Source organism: Carassius gibelio, chromosome A10, assembly GCF_023724105.1.
Source record: "Carassius gibelio isolate Cgi1373 ecotype wild population from Czech Republic chromosome A10, carGib1.2-hapl.c, whole genome shotgun sequence".
Lineage (NCBI taxonomy): Eukaryota > Metazoa > Chordata > Actinopteri > Cypriniformes > Cyprinidae > Carassius > Carassius gibelio.
The window spans coordinates 21,165,948-21,182,575 of record NC_068380.1 but is presented as its reverse complement, the minus strand read 5'-3'; the positions used below and the strand labels follow the sequence as shown (position 1 = coordinate 21,182,575).

Here is a 16,628-nt window from a genome sequence, read left to right as displayed (position 1 = left end):
ATGTATGTACTCAGGTGGAAGTGTATCTTTCACCCAGTGTATTTGATTAAAGGACCTTGCTGGAGTAGCCTCATCAGCAGCACAGGAAGTGCTGGTGCAGCAGTTGCATCAGGAGAGATGGCATGTTTGCACAGCGGCATGATGCAGTGTCTGTGCAGAGCTGGCGTCTTTGGTTTCTTCTGATTAGCAAAAAAAAATGAAATGGAACCAAATCGATCCAGCAGTACCCCTCAAAGTGCTCACACAGAGAAAGAGACCCTGAGCGCTGCTGCATTGCAGTGGATACTCTGCAGTGGCCCTGCACAGCTATTTTAAGGGAGCATTATTTTAAGACTCAGTGCGTCTCTTGCAAGTATTCTCACAGACAGTACCTCCATTTCATGGGACTTAGCCTGCATGCCGCTTTTATGAACACCTAAAAATTAAGAGGAATATTTGTATTTTCAAATATCGATTTGTCACACTGCAACACCCTTTTTAATGCAATAGTGGAAGTGAAAAGGTGTTTAACAGTGGTGAAAAGCTTAGATAAGATATACACTTTTCTTTTAATAGTCATATTATTTTTAAACTAAAATCTTGATGTTGTCCATGCATGGAAAGTCAATTTATGTGTCAACCCCCCACTATCAGCTGAACCCTTAACAGCCAACACCACTTCAACACGCAACTAAACATCAGGAATTTTCCTGGGAGTTTCCAGTTGGTGTTCATTAACATGTAAAAAGACTCAAGTACAAGCATGAAGGTTACACAGCAAAGCGATTTTCCCTCCTCTCTTTTACTCATCATTCATGTTTATTTGTGGCATCTTCTCTGTTTGCCGCCAGACTTTGGTTGCATTGAGATGTGCTCATACGTGAGTTGAATGAAGCAGCTCATGTCTCTCACCTTGAAATGTACTCCTGCTGTTTTACTGACAATTGCACTTTACCGAGATGCCCGTCAATGTGAGCGCAGGATGCCAAAATGCCAACATCACATGAATAGTGTCTATTTCAATCTTGTCATTCTACTTACAGTCTTTTCATCAGCCGTTTCTTTCAGGCACTGAGGGTCAGTCATATGCAAATACATGTCACTTCCCCATCCTCAGAAAGCACTGAACGTTGTTGTGATGTGACGGATGATAAAATGTGCCTGATCTCTAATGCTGCAGGTTTAATGGGAGTGAAAAACAGCAATTAGATTAACGGGACAAAAGCAATCTGTTACACTGTCAGTTATTCATGCAGCGCTGGTTGTCTCGGACATCAGCAGTTCGGATGGTAAAGATTGAATTACATGGAGCTCAAAGGCAGAATGTCTCCTGCTTCAGTGGACACCTGATGGGGTCTGGGATCTACGAAACTAACTCAGTTATCTATCAGGATGAAGGCTGAGTTTTATTCTAATCTGCTCATCTTCATACCAGCAGCCTCAAATGTCCCCAACCTTCAGTGGCTCATGTCCTGTATTGACACAAGTCAGGACAGCCAGATATAGCCACATTATAGCCCATACATATAAATACCTGTAGATGAGAGTAACTTGATGTCGAAGGTGGTTAGAGTTGGCTATCAATATTTCTTGGTGGAATCAGTTTGTTCCTAACAGCAGAAAATAGAGCCATTAGTATGTGAAGTCATGAATTAACTTCAGGAGGTTCTCGGTCATTCGTGCAGGGAATCCTGTGAATTCATGGTTGAGATGACATCAGTCCCTTCCTAGTAATGGTGACAGATCCAGAAGGATTGTGAATGTGTGTGTGTGTGTGTGTGTGTGTGTGACTCTGTGTTTTCACCAGGCCCTTCCTAGTAATCGTGACAGATCCAGAAGGATTGTGAATGTGTGTGTGTGTGTGTGTGTGTGTGTGTGTGTGTGTGTGACTCTGTGTTTTCACCAGGCCCTTCCTAGTAATGGTGACAGATCCAGAAGGATTGTGGATGTGTGTGTGCACGCACATGTGAGGGGGTGTGTGTGTGTGTGTGTGTGTGACTCTGTGTTGTCATCAGTTACTTCCTAGTAAAGGAGACAGATCCAGAAGGATTGCGGATAAGTGTGTGTGTGTGTGTGTGTGTGTGTGTGTGTGTGTGTGTGGCCTGATGTCCAGAATGTGTTCTCTTTTTTTTCCCCTTGTGAAAAAGTAAAGTAATTGGACATTTAAAAAGTAATTATAAAAAAATCTTATAGTTTATAGTATAGCTTTGGAGTGCTTTTTTGACCCACTAGTAGGACATGTAGGACATGTGTACATATTATATGTAATTTCACAATTACATGTATTTTCTTTTAAATATGGTTAAAGTACAGAATACAGCCAAAATTTCCTCCCTGTTGTGATGTTTATATCTGAATGAAATGGGTTTTCATGTAAGAAAAGAGCAACAGGTTGCTGGAGGGAAGAGGTGACATTTCACAGTGACATTAAAAGTATACTTAATTGTGTTATGAAGCATGAAAGTGTACTCTATAAGCAACCTTTTATTCATATCTAAAAGTATAGTTTTTAAAAATATACTTTTAATATTTGAAGTAGGCTACAGTTGTGGTGTCAGTACAATTAAGAGGGTTGGCCAGGTTGTGACGACTTTGATTTATCAATGCTGCACTGATGACGCATTAGAGATGCGATGCCAGATGTGACGTGTGCAGTGAGGTCGCGAGCTGGTGTAGAGGTGCTCAGTTAAAATTGTTGATGAGCAGGCACTTTGCAGACTGCTGTGGCTGGAGGAAGTGCAGAGGAAGGCAGTAGATCCAGAGTGCTCAGGGAAACACTTTGTCATCCCAGTGGTTGTTGACACACAGGAGTGATGCGCTTTCCTATATCCAGATATTATCAAAATGTTACAGGTATGGAGTTATTTAATGCTGTTTTTTCTGAATGCCTGAGCTGTTTTAGTTTGAAACGGCTTAAACTGCTCACATGCTTTTAACTAAATCATGGCATTGCATGATAGTGCAGCTTTGTAAGTTGCTTTATTTGAACAGAAAGATAATTATTGGAACGTTGCTTGTATTTTACTCTGTGTAGGCGTGTAATGAAGTAGATGTTTGGTGGAGAAATATTATCATACCTTTGCACTAATTCTTTTTTTATCTTTGTGAAATTTGATGAGTCTGCATTTATTCCAGTCTCAGTAGCCTGTCTGTCCAATGCTGGCCTTCTCCTACTCCTACTTATATTTGTCAAATATTTTGTGAAGATCATTTGGATCAGACAGTATGTGCATGTCATGAGCTGCAGCTTGAGCATTAGTGTTATAGCTCATTGTTTATATTTTTCTGCAGTAAAACGGTTCCTTCCTCAGTGCACTTATGTGTTGTGTTGATCTGTGCAGCGGCCACCAGCACCACTCCCTCGACCTCGACCTCGACCTTGACCTCGAGTCATGTGACGCGCTGCAGCGAGAGCGAGAGGAACTACTGCGTGAACGGCGGCGAATGCTTCAGGCTGGAGGTCCCACCCGGCAACATCAAACGCCTCTGCAGGTACAGCTGCTCATCCCCGCCTGTTTAACACTGAGAGATTCAGTCTGCCAATCACACAGTCATTCTGCAGTGACCATCAGTTCAGTTGAGGTTTGATTCTCCGGCATTGGTATTTCCTCCAAGGACACGAGGGAGGCAGCGCTTCCTCAAAATAATTAAATGAGAAAATATCCACTGAACAAAAATTAACAATGCCAATATAACAAAGTTTGACTTTAAAAAGAGTTTAATTTTTTTCTTTAAATGGAACAGCAGTTGAAGCCACAGTGGGAGGCAGTGTCTCTCTTCCCTCCTTTGAGCTGACCGGTTTCTTAAAGGGCTCATTGGATGACCATTTTTAAGTTGATATGATTCTTTAGGGTCTTAATGAAGTCTGTAACAAAGTTTGGTAAAAATTTCTGTGGTAGTGTAAAACAATACCCTTTTTACCCCGTCAAAAACAGCTCTTTTCAGAGCATGCAGTTTTGTAGCATTTTCCATAAAATGTTAATGAGCTTCGCTGACCCCGCCTCTCTCTTCTGAGCACCTCTCTGAGGCTCTTATAGTTGCTCTTTTGGAATTAATGTAAAACTGCCTAAAAAAGTTGATGAGATATATTCTTAGTTTTGAAAAATAAAACATTTATTGCATTTTTAATATAAAAATGCAAATAAAAAATTGTATTGGCTATTGCTTTGTTTTGTTTTTTGTAGACTGTAGATAACATTTAAAGGGGTCATATGATGCGATTTAAAATATTCCTTTCTCTTTGGAGTGTTATAAACTCTTGGTGAATAAAGAAGATCTGTGAAGTTAAAAGACTAAAGTCTCAAATACAAAGAGATATTCTTTATGAAAGTTAACACTTGTCCTTGCCCCCCTGAAACGTCTCGTTCTTACACACCCCACATATCTCCATCGGTATGTGGGAAGATTTGCATAACAGCGCACAGATATTCATGCACATGCACGTTTTAGTATTGTTGTTCTCGTGCCGTCATGTTACACTGTGTGTTTCACTGTTAAAGCGAAACTACTTTGATTGCCCTAACAAAAGAGGACGATATAAGCTTGTTCATGCCTGGAGCTGATCCGTGCTGGTTGCTGAGGAAATACATAAATTTTGCAATGCACCTGCCTCTCCGTCCTCAAGCCGCCTGGCTCCGCTCACTCAAGGCCGCAGTGTGTAACGTTGTTCCATTGAGAAAGCCAAACTTCTTTGTTTTGCCTTCCAAAAGAAAACACGACTAGAAATAATGATAATATCACGTTTATATTGGGTTTTTTGTTTTTGTCTCGTCGCTCCGGCCAGTCAAGGCTTCAGTATATGTTAAGAGGCGTAACATTTCCGCCTCACGCTTGAGGCATTCAGCCAATCACAATGCACTGGACAACTGGCCAATCACAGCACACCTTGCTTTCAGAGATATGAGCCTTGTGAAAATCGATGCGTTTCAGAAGGCGGGGCACAGAGGAGAAACAATAATGTACAGTATGTGGAAAATAATAAACCTTAAACAACATAAAAACATTGTATTACATCAAATAATGTTCTTTTTAGCAGCATCATATGACCCTTTTAATTATTTAACCTGGAGGATGTGCTAGCATTAAGCAGAACTGAAACATTAATTTACATTGGATTAAAATAAAGCCTCATAAAACAGTGAGGAGTTTGCCTCCTCATTTGAGATCAACATACTGCTAGCTGAGGTTTTCTGCCTTCACGACACTGACAGCTCACTCTGGGGTATTGATGCTTTTACTGTCCAATCTGGTGAATAAGCACAAACCTGAGTGCTGAAGTCAGGACTCTGTTCTCATAAGTAAGCACTGCAGTCAAGAGGAGCTTCTCTCTGTCTCTCTCTTTACTGTAAATGCAGTAGCAGACAGACAGTAGCACTCCTCAGGGACAGAAGATCTCTGAGCTTTCCATTTCACCCATCCATCAGGGGCCACGTGACTCTTAACAGACACATGGATGTAGTGCCAAGTCAAATTTCAATAGTAGTGATGTGATCGCACTAAAGTAAGTATTAAGGTTCAGTGCATGCAACATCCTGCAGACATGAATAATGTGTCATGTGGAGAGAGTGGTGTTGAGATCAAGAAACGGAGAAGATGTTGGAGCCGTGGAGAACACGTACCCATTAGGTAATTACCACGGACCGATGATGGCAGATTGAAGGTGTTTACCGGCTGGGGCAAACTTTTGTGGAAAGTTTCTTTTGGAAAGCAGTTTCGAACTCCTGAAACGAACTTTATTGGAAATGACCTCAGAACATCTGATCAGACAACAATCATCTTCATCCAAGAGCAGCCGGTCAGCTGAATGATCAAGACTGAATGAACAGCCCTTTGCACAATTAAAAAACAAACAAATAAATATAAAAAATGATAACCACAAGATCAGTGAAACTATCACATAAAAAGATGGCAGCAGCTCCTTTAACTAACTGAGTGTTTGTGTGGTGTTGTGTAATGTTGTGTTGTGCTGTGTTCATCCTCTTTCTAACCCAGGTGCCTTCCCGGATACATAGGGGACCGCTGTCAAACCACAGACCCTGTGAGAGTCATAGACCCCAAACGTATGTGCAGTCAGTGAACATCCCCTTCACCCCCAAACACACACGCCATTGACGCTGTTTCCACGCTGCCTCGCCACCTCCGCCGTTCACAAAACATAGTCTCTGTCAGAGTTTGCCAGGCCGCCCATCTGTCCCGCTCTGAGATGGGCTACTGTCTTCTCTGACAACATTCAGACTAGAGACACTCCTCAGTGTGAGGTGAACGTTTGCGAGAGGTTCAGCGGGCAACACCGGAGACACGCGTGTGTGCGGGGGACTTTTGGGTGTCAAACTCACTTCCTGTCTTCCTCTCTTTTCTCTCTGTGACTTCTGTCTTTCCCTCTCAGGTGCCCCAATGAGTTTACTGGTGATCGCTGCCAAAACTACGTAATGGCCAGCTTCTACAGTACGTCTATTTCTTCTTTCTGTCTTTGCTTGGATTGGAGCATGCTCAGTCAGCGCTACCTCCTGTTGCTTTGTTTTTGTGCTTTTGACAGACGGCTAGTCAGATCAGACAGTGATCTAGTTATTTTTGGGATTCTGTTTATGTTTTCCATTACATTTGCATGTTTTGTGTTTATTAATCTACTTTTGTTCTGTTGGATGCTAGTCAGCTGACAATGGTTAGACAGGCTTTCAGGACACATAAGTTTATTAGGGGATATCAAGTTTCTCTGCTTCACATCATCTTGGACTTTTGTGTTTGTGTTTTGTGAGCTAGACATCACGGATAATTATGTCCTGTAAATGTACTGAGGGTCATTCTCAAAAAACAGTGAACATTTGTGCTTGAAAACTTTCTGTACTTTCTTTTCTTTATTTTTGAATTTTTTTAGTTTAGAACAGTGTTGTTAATGTTTACTAAAAACTAAGACTATTAAACGTATTTAAAAATAACTTACACTATTTCCATTTGTAAATCTGTAATACAATAAAAAAGAATAAAATATACAAATATTAAATTAAAATTGTAAACCTAAAGAAAATTAAATGGAAATTAGAATTTTTCCATAGCAACTAAAATAAGTTTAAGCTGAAGTAATTACCAAAACTAAATTTGAAATTAAAGCTCAATATAAATATTTTAATAATTAAAAATAACAAATGCTAGAAATCTGCAAATAAATGTAAAGTTTAAATATTAAAATAAAAACGTATTAAAATATATAAAAAAATTAAATATATTACTAAATACTATAATAGTACATGAATAATACTAAAATAACACAGGTATAGAATTCACATATTTTCAAATTCATAATTTACATAGTAATAATTATAATAATAGTCGTAGTAGTCTGCCATAATAACCCAGTATAACATTTATTTTTCTAAATATATCTGTAATGGTATTACATATTTGTAAACATAAATAAAATAAGAATAATCATATCTATAAAATACGTTCAGTTTCCTGCACAGAAACACTTTTTCCTAAGAATGGCCCTGTTAAACTATATAAATGACCTAACACAGTAATCATCATTTATTTCATTAACACGTCTCTGAAGCAGATCAGAAGGAGCCCTGCCGAAACGCATCAGTACACTATGAACACTGTGAACCTTGCTCAGATGAGATATCAGATAAGATATTGAAGGAGGTATAATGGAGCAGACAGAACATCTCCATCGATTTATCTACAGTGCTAAAAAATAGCTAAATTTACTGGAGACCAGCACAGACAATCTATTCTCAGCTATTAATAGTGATTGCTAATGTGTCCTTCATAGTATAACCTCTATCAGTGGAGAGACGACATGCAGGAAAGATCAGAGCTATCGGGTAAAACATTGGCCCTCTAACAACACTTCATTATTAGATTAGCATTCCAGGCAAACAATTGATAAGCAAGGGTGATAGAATTTAAAATTATTCGAATTGGTAACTTTACATTTTTGTTATTGTAATGTCACTCCATTTTATGCGTTCTGTATTTATGGCTAGGCATGACATTGCTTTTTTTAGTCATGAGGTTATTATTGGAAATCGTTATGTGCGTTTCTGAGAACCTCGTTTTTTATTTCAAATGATATTTCTGGAGCCTGTTCTCAATGTACAGAGGAATCAGTTTGAGAGTGTTATTTCTCTCAAACTTGGACTGGCTCAGGTTTTAGACCAACTAGCAACAGCAGGTTTTCTTCTGGACGTTACAGACAGTTTAGGTGACCGAGATGTGCATGTGTTTAACAGCATGTTAATCTAAAACGTGCTGGTGTAATGACATGAATAACCGAGTCTGACTTGTCCGTAGTGAAATGTGTAGGGTTGGTCTCTATAATAATGTGAGCGCAGTGACATCTGCATGTGCATGTCCTTGTGTCATAATGACAACCAACCATGAGTGTCTGTATATAGAGATGCACATCGCTATATACGTGTGACAAACCATCCATATATCTCTTAATGTATTCTAAAAGCATTTAATGATTCATTGTGTGTCTGTGTGATGTACCATGCTGTACTGTACATGCGGAGATTGTTTGAGCTGGTGTTTGTGTGCAGTCAGTCAGAGTTGACATCACCGCTCAACTGTTTTCTGTTTGTGTTTTGCTTTCTTTTCATCACCTTGTCTGCCTTGGCAGAACATCTTGGGATTGAATTTATGGGTATGAATCGTTCTTTCCTCCTAGTTTGCAGATTCGTAGGTCTAGAAGCTTGACCCTGTTTCCTTCAACTTCAGCTGGTTTCCTTTTGCTCATGAAGGGATCAAACAGCCATAACAAGATGATTGGAGATTGACATCATTATTATTCTTTATTATATTAATGCACTGGGCTTCAGATGGCTGCTCAGAGCCACTTTGCAGGTTTCTAGGGTTTTAGGCAAGAAAGTGGATAGCCGCTCCAAAGAATGTGATGTGCAGGAAGGCATTAGCCTACATGGTAGGAAGGATGTTGTTAATTATTCATGAAGACCTCTGATATCTCCTATTCAAAGCAGATATGTAAGGCTCTCTCTCTCAAACACACACACACACACACACACAGAGGCAGCTAAAATAATTCACACACAGTTCAGCTGTGCAGAAGAGAAGCTGTAATGCAGTAGTTATGCTGTGTTTAGATCCCTTCAGCTTTGCTTTGCCATCCATGCATCCCTCTATCTTCAGCATGGCATTGCATTCCTCACTTTCTTCCTTGTTTTCTATCATTCTACTATTTCTCCTCAGTGTTTTATCAATGTCTGTTTGTAGTGATTGCCAATGTGTTGTGTGCATCAAGAACATGCTTAAAGATTTAAGATATAAATCCAATGGGTGGTAGTGTTTGCTCACAGGCTTCAGTAATGTTTATTGCGACAGGAACACACAGTATTATGTGCCTTAAAGACCCTTTGAAGTTAAAAATGATCAAAATGATCTTTTTTGCAGCAAAAATTTACAAAAACATTCATGATTTTTTGTCAAATCAAATACTCTTTGGAGTGAGAAATGTCTAATTGTACTTAGACACAAGAAAGAAAACAATTTCATGGTTCTTTGGCATGAAACAAAGCCATTTCCAGCAATTCAGTTGAGTTCCCAAACTGTGAGTTTGCACCACTACCAATTCATGACTTTTTATTAAAGCCTTTAGCATTCCATATCTATTGACCCTTCACACAAAATATGAATCAAAATAGACTTACAAGTGAACAATGTGAAAAAAGAACAACTTGCTGAAGACTTTGATAAATTCAGTCTGTCAATGTTGTGATTAAACTGCTAATGAAATGAGTGAAGCGCATGCGGTGTTAAAGACATCCCAGAGGCCTCGGCCCTGCAGAGTTTGCATTTCAAGTAATTGTGATGACATGATGATTCTGAACTGACCTTGAATTAACACGTCCCGTTGTCTCTTTCCCTCCCCTCTCAACAAAACTACATCCTGAAATCAGTACGCATATGTGTGTCCTAGTAGCAGTAAACATCACTGGAAACGTGCTAGCTTCTGTTCTTACTTGGAAATATCTTGACATAACATAGTTATTATAAAAAGAAATATTCCAAGTAAGAATGTAACTGAGATCCATGTGATGTGTGTTTGTGTGTGTGTTTCACCTGAAAGCTTCAAAAGCAGTCTGTCCTCTCTTCCAGAAGCTGAGGAGCTCTATCAGAAACGCGTTTTGACTATAACAGGCATCTGCATCGCTCTTCTAGTTGTTGGCATCATGTGTGTGGTGGCTTACTGCAAAACAAAGTAATTCCCTTTTTGAAATGTCTTAGTTTGTACTAATGTTTTACTCAAAAACTAAAATGAGCCATATCAATTATTAATAGTCGTTGAATGTGATCTCCTGCTTTCTAAGAGCTCTTCATGTTTTGCACATGTAGGAAACAGAGGAAAAAGCTGCATGATCGTTTGAGGCAGAGTTTACGAGAGAGAAACGCTGCGGCCAAAGGTCTTCAGCACCCCCACCCTCCACCCGAAAACCTGCAGTTGGTCGATGTAAGTATCATCACTGCACAATGCACCTAAAAGCCAATATCGAATTATGTAAAAGCATTTAAGTTTAGATGTTACACAAGTATATAGTATGCAATAAGAAAAACAATGTAATAAAAGTATATAATATGCTATAAGAGTAAAACAACAATGCACTTTGCTCTAATTTCAGCATTGCATGCCGAAAAATGTGCATGTGACGGACAAAGAAATGGAAACATCTCTCTCCACAAACGAGTTCACCTCATCATCACATCCGTCTACTGCTGTCACTCACTCCTCCTGCCAGTGGTACAGTACAAACCCATATAACATCATGCACACAAGATTACTAGCTAGAAATTGTACAAATGAAATCAAGTTCTATTTATTTGTGAAGCACTGTATATATAATATATAGTTTGTTGAACGTCTTTTAAAGTACTGCACCACCTATAATACTGAAGTGAGATCAGTCAAGAAATGTCTCTGTTACATGGACCCTTTGAAATGTCTATGGAGACAATGGTAAAATATGTCCAAAACCAATAGACAGTCACTGTTTAAAGATTAGGAGTCATTGTGAATGAACAACACAAGACTAGAGGATGTGTATGATGAGCAGCTTTGCTTTTGGGTTCTCAGCTGGAGTAATGGGAAAGCAGAGAGCCTGGTTTCTGACAGTCACGCAGTCCTGGTCAAGTCATCGGTGGAGAACTGCCAGCATGGTGCATCCGGTCAAAGGGGGCGTCTGAATGGGACTGGAGGTGTCCATCAGCTCAATAATCACCTGATGAGCTCCAGAGAAACCCAGGGCTCCGTCAGAGACTCCCCCTACAGCGAGAGGTACTGCTCACTGCACGATCCCATCTCTCCTCATTAATACTATGAGTTTTTGAATGAATACTGTCATACATAATGATCAGTGTTAGGGAGTAACTATAAGAAAAACTATCCACATTATATTGCATACACTTGCTTTACAACCATGTGAGCTGAGGTTGTGATCAAACTGTACTGAAAAGTTCTCTCCCTCACATGTATCCAGTGCTGGGAAGTAACTGATTACATGTACTCTGGATCATGTAAGCAGATTCCAAGAATTAAATACTTGCAAACAGATTATATTATTTTTCTTTAATAGTAATCAGACTATAGTTACTTTCAGTCATTGATTACATTATTAGATATTCACACATTAGCAATCAATTATTCTGAATTCTTTTCTTAATGCTTTTCATTTTTCGTTTCTAAAATAACTTACTGTTTATATACATTCAGAAAATCTTTCAGCTCTGTAATCAAGATAATCTTATTTAAATCAACGTGATAAACAGGTTTAAGTTTAAAGTAATCATAAAGCAGTCTGATGAGTTGAATTAAGTGGAATACAGAAAACAAAGTATGCCTCAAGTCTTAGTAACTTGTAATGTCTATGTTTCAGAAGAGGAGCTGTCATATCACTGATATATGATGAGTTTTATTGCAGCCTCTCCAAAACTATTGTGTCAAGTGTTTACATGTCCTCTGGATCAGATTAGAAATGGTCTACACCACCCGTTCAATCTGATTGAGCCATCAGTCAGTTTATTAATGGATTATTTGATTGCATGTAAACGTAGCCATTGAGGATTTCAGAAAAGCATCCATCATTAAGTAAGAATGAAATTGGAGTATGCCTCACAAAGTATAGCTGTTAATTTTATAATGTAACTTTTTTTAAACGAGATGTAGTATGCAGATGACAGTTGTACAGCAGTCACAATAGATATTTTAAAGTGAGTCTGTGTTTCTTCCCCAAGGTATGTTTCAGCCATGACTACCCCCAGCCGTCTGTCCCCCGTGGGGTTTCTCTCTCCAGTGACGCCCTCCTCGCCTCCCTCCGAGATGTCGGCTCCTCTGTCCAGCCTGGCAACCTCCTTTCCTTCCATGGCAACGAGTCCCTCGGGGGAGGAGGAGCACCCCCTGCTGTTCCTGCGTGACAAATCCGGTCTGAACCAGGGCCAGAAGTCAGGCCATAATCTCCGCAACTCCGCTCACTACAATCACGGCCTGGAGCTGCCCAGCCCTCCGACCAGCCCTCTGCACATTGTGGAGCACGAGGAGTATGAGAGTGCACAGCAGTACCAAAGCACAGCTGCAGCATCCGCCCCATCGTCCCCCCCTCACAGCCCCACTGTCGGCCCCTGTAGCTCGAGAACTCAGCCGAGTGGCCAGATGGGTCCTGCAGCGGTGCTGGAGGCAGTCAGCGGCAGTAACTCCGAGAGCAGCAGCTCAGAGAGCGAGACTGAGGACGCTCCGTTTCTGGGCTTACAGCACCCTCTGGCCACTGGATCAGTTGTTCTGGACGCGCTGGAGGGCAACAGAACTAACCCCGCACTGCTCCTCTCGCCGAAACACGACCTGCAGAGCAGACTGACAGCTGTCATGGTCATCCAAGATCCTATAGCTGTGTGAAAGATGCATTGAAGAAAAAAAAAAATTCACCACTAAACCTTTATTTTCTATAATTAAGTATTACAAAAAGAAAAACTTCAACTTTTATTTTAGTTATGTAGTGAAACAAAGACTTATATATATGTGTGTACAGCTTGTTTGTGTCATGGAAAAAGGTGCCATTCACATGTAGCTGAGGTCACAGTATTTCAATGGCAGAAAAAAATATAAAGTAATTGGTGCGAGTTAAATATGCCTGCATCATGACACTGGGCCATATATTCATGACTTTAAGGCAACAAAATAAATCATGTGTGACTGAAAAAAAAAATTAAGAAATTAAAACGAATAAATTCCACCAGCACTCCATTTCGGAATTCTTGCAATCTGATTTAAGAGTAAAAATCATCATAGTGGCTTTCCTGTCGACCCACCACCTTTCACATTTTATATGTCTCACCTGATTCAGATCATCAGCTCCATGAACTGAACTGTTTCAGATAACAGAGACATAGGATATGTGCAGTGCTGTGGCTCACCGGACCAGGATTGAAAACCACTGACCGTACTGTGGCAAGAATGTTTGTGTTTCATTACACTGATAATTATTTATGCATTTTGATATAAAAAAAAATGACGTGTGGCTGCTGCAAACTGAAAACAAGACAATTCAAAAGTTATATAAATTAAGAATAAATGCTAAAAAAAATACTCACAGGAAGCTAAACTTGTACAATCAAATTAATCAAAATATTAAGGTTGTCATGCATAGCAAACATTACTCTAGGAGACATCCATTAGATTGTTTTTCTTTCATATAAATGTTTTGATTTATTACTGAATGACTGAATATATGGCTCACTTTTGTCGATTGTGCTTATTGGCTTATCAAGCAATGCATTGTGGGAAAATTACAGCACCACTTTTATGATACTGACATAATTTTTATGCCTATGTTTTATTTTATTTGTTATTGTCCAAATCACTTTTTAAACATTTGTCCTTTGCTGTCCATGTAGAACGTTACATTATATTCAAGTGTTCCTTTATGTCATGTTGTTTTTCATCAAGTTTATGTTTGTAATCATTTAAAGAACCTGTTGTGCAGTATTTTACATGGTTTGCATCACCAGATTACTACAGTAACTTATCTATTCACAAGGTTTTACTGAAAATAGCCTCTAATAGTCTATCCAGCTTGCTAAACAGAAGGAACTGGTTATACAAACAATACTTTTAACCTAGAGCTCACTATAAAATGCACGGCTCTAGTGTGTGAAGGCCTTTTTCCCCTAAGTTTTAGTTTTAATGAAATGTGGCCCATTTTATTGTATTTATTTTCTTTATTTATTTGTTATTTATTTATTTATTGCCTGGGCCTTATGGAATCTAGCATCTATAAATGTATATTTTAATAGCTATTATAATATTTGCAGTTTTCGGGTACAAACAAACCCTTATTTTTAGTGGGGGTTTTTTCCTCATCACTCCATAATATATTTGTGTGTTGTTTTGCCATTTAGGCCTAGACTCTGTTATTCAAAATCTCATTCAAAAACAATAAATGTTCACCATGACAAATATCCATGAGCATGATTATACAATTAAAATGAGTTGAACTGCATCTAAGACACTTGAAAACAGCCGTTGTTATGTTGCTTTTAATGCAAGCCTTTATGTAACAATTCAGGCAACCTTGAGGTTGTTTGATTTTGATATGATGCAATATGGCTGCTTTAGGCATCTTAAACACCATCACCTTTTCCATCATCAAAATAAGTTTTGTTTTCAAAAATGGTTGATCATTTACTGTTTGGATGAAATAGTCTTACCTTTTGCAGGAAAATACAAGCTAAGGTATAAAGACGTGTGATCTCCAAATTCATCAGTGTTCCAGCATAACAGATTTTTGCCTCTACATTGCCAATGAAGATAAAGGAGGAACAGAAAATTTCCCCCAAAAAATGTCATTCTGATAGCTGCATGAGCACAGGAGGACAAATACAGGCACGTCTTGAACAACACATGCAAACAAGCATGGTCAGATATGTCAATCAAGATATGACCACACTCTAACTTAGAACAAAATGTTCATTTTAATATTCACTCGTGTGAACAACTCTAAAAAAACATTTAGGCAATATGTATGATAGCTTTACGTTGTGTTGGATCTCTTTTTTTTCAATGTCTTATTCTCTAAGCTGTTTAAGTAAGTTAAAGTTGTTAGCAGGTGTTGATGGCACACTCAAGTCAAGTCAAGTCACCTTTATTTATATAGCACTTTAAACAAAATACATTGCGTCAAAGCAACTGAACAACATTCATTAGGAAAACAGTGTGTCAATAATGCAAAATGATAGTTAAAGGCAGTTCATCATTGAATTCAGTTATGTCATCTCTGTTCAGTTTAAATAGTGTCTGTGCATTTATTTGCAATCAAGTCAACGAAATCGCTGTAGATGAAGTGTCCCAAACTAAGCAAGCCAGAGGCGACAGCGGCAAGGAACCGAATCTCCATCGGTGACCGAATGGAGAAAAAAACCTTGGGAGCAACCAGGCTCAGTTGGGGGGGCCAGTTCTCCTCTGACCAGATGAAACCAGTAGTTCAATTCCAGGCTGCAGCAAAGTCAGATTGTGCAGAAGAATCATGTGTTTCTTGTGGTCTTGTCCTGGTGGTCGTCTGAGACAAGGTCTTTACAGGGGATCTGTATCTGGGGCTCTAGTTGTCCTGGTCTCCGCTGTCTTTCAGGGCAGTAGAAGTCCTTTCTAGGTGCTGATCCACAATCTGATCTGGAAACGTACTGGATCCGGACAACTGCAGTGACCCTCTGATCTGGATACAGACTGGATCTGGTGGCTAAGGTGACCTTGGAATAAGAGAGAAACAGACTAATATTAGCGTAGATGCCATTCTTCTAATGATGTAGCAAGCACATCGGGTGTTATGGGAAGTGTTCCCAGTTCCGGTTTACCTAATTAATGCAGCCTAAAAATCCTTTAATGGATTTGGATATTAAAAGCATATTAGTATGTTATGTGTAAGCCAGGTTAAAGAGATGGGTCTTTAATCTAGATTTAAACTGCAAGAGTGTGTCTGCCTCCCAAACAATGTTAGATAGGTTATTCCAGAGTTTATGCACCAAATAGGAAAAGGATCTGCGGCCCGCAGTTGATTTTGATAATCTAGGTATAATCAAATTGCCTTAGTTTTCAGAACGTGGTGGACGTAGAGGATTATAATGTAAAAGGAGCTCATTCAAATACTGAGGTGCTAAACCATTCAGGGCTTTATAAGTAATAAGCAATATTTTAAAATCTATACAATGTTTGATAGGGAGCCAGTGCAGTGTTGACAGGACCGGGCTAATATGGTCATACTTCCTGGTTCTAGTAAGAACTCTTGCTGCTGCATTTTGAACTAGCTGTAGTTTGTTTACTAAGCGTGCAGAACAGCCACCCAATAAAGCATTACAATAATCTAACCAATAATCTAAGGTCATAAATGCATGGATTAACATTTCTGCATTTGACATTGAGAGCATAGGCCGTAATTTAGATGTATTTTTGAGATGGAAAAATGCAGTTTTACAAATGCTAGAAACGTGGCTTTCTAAGGAAAAATTGCGATCAAATAGCACACCTAGGTTCCTAACTGATGACGATGAATTGACAGAGCAGCCATCAAGTCTTAGACAGTGTTCTAGGTTATTACATGCAGAGTTTTTAGGTCCTATAATTAACACCTCTGTTTGTTTGTTTTTTCAGAATT

General features: G+C 39.1%; 1 protein-coding gene across 9 annotated transcripts in view; it reads left to right on the top strand.

Annotated features, from left to right (window-relative positions):
- The window catches only part of LOC128021554 (pro-neuregulin-1, membrane-bound isoform-like), a 135,082-nt gene extending 120,599 nt beyond the window's left edge, over positions 1–14,483 (top strand). For 3 of the 9 annotated variants that reach the window (XM_052608854.1, XM_052608862.1, XM_052608860.1), the window contains 8 exons: positions 3,321–3,471; positions 6,365–6,423; positions 8,603–8,626; positions 10,096–10,198; positions 10,333–10,447; positions 10,617–10,735; positions 11,069–11,269; positions 12,226–14,483. In XM_052608854.1, coding sequence (XP_052464814.1) covers positions 3,321–3,471; positions 6,365–6,423; positions 8,603–8,626; positions 10,096–10,198; positions 10,333–10,447; positions 10,617–10,735; positions 11,069–11,269; positions 12,226–12,880 — 1,427 coding nt within the window. In that variant the 3' untranslated portion in view covers positions 12,881–14,483. Of the gene's footprint in view, positions 1–3,320; positions 3,472–5,970; positions 6,039–6,364; positions 6,424–8,602; positions 8,627–10,095; positions 10,199–10,332; positions 10,448–10,616; positions 10,736–11,068; positions 11,270–12,225 lie in introns of all 9 variants that reach the window. The other 6 variants (XM_052608857.1, XM_052608863.1, XM_052608861.1 and 3 more) reach the window with 4 other exon arrangements.
- Positions 14,484–16,628: the final 2,145 nt, after the last annotated feature.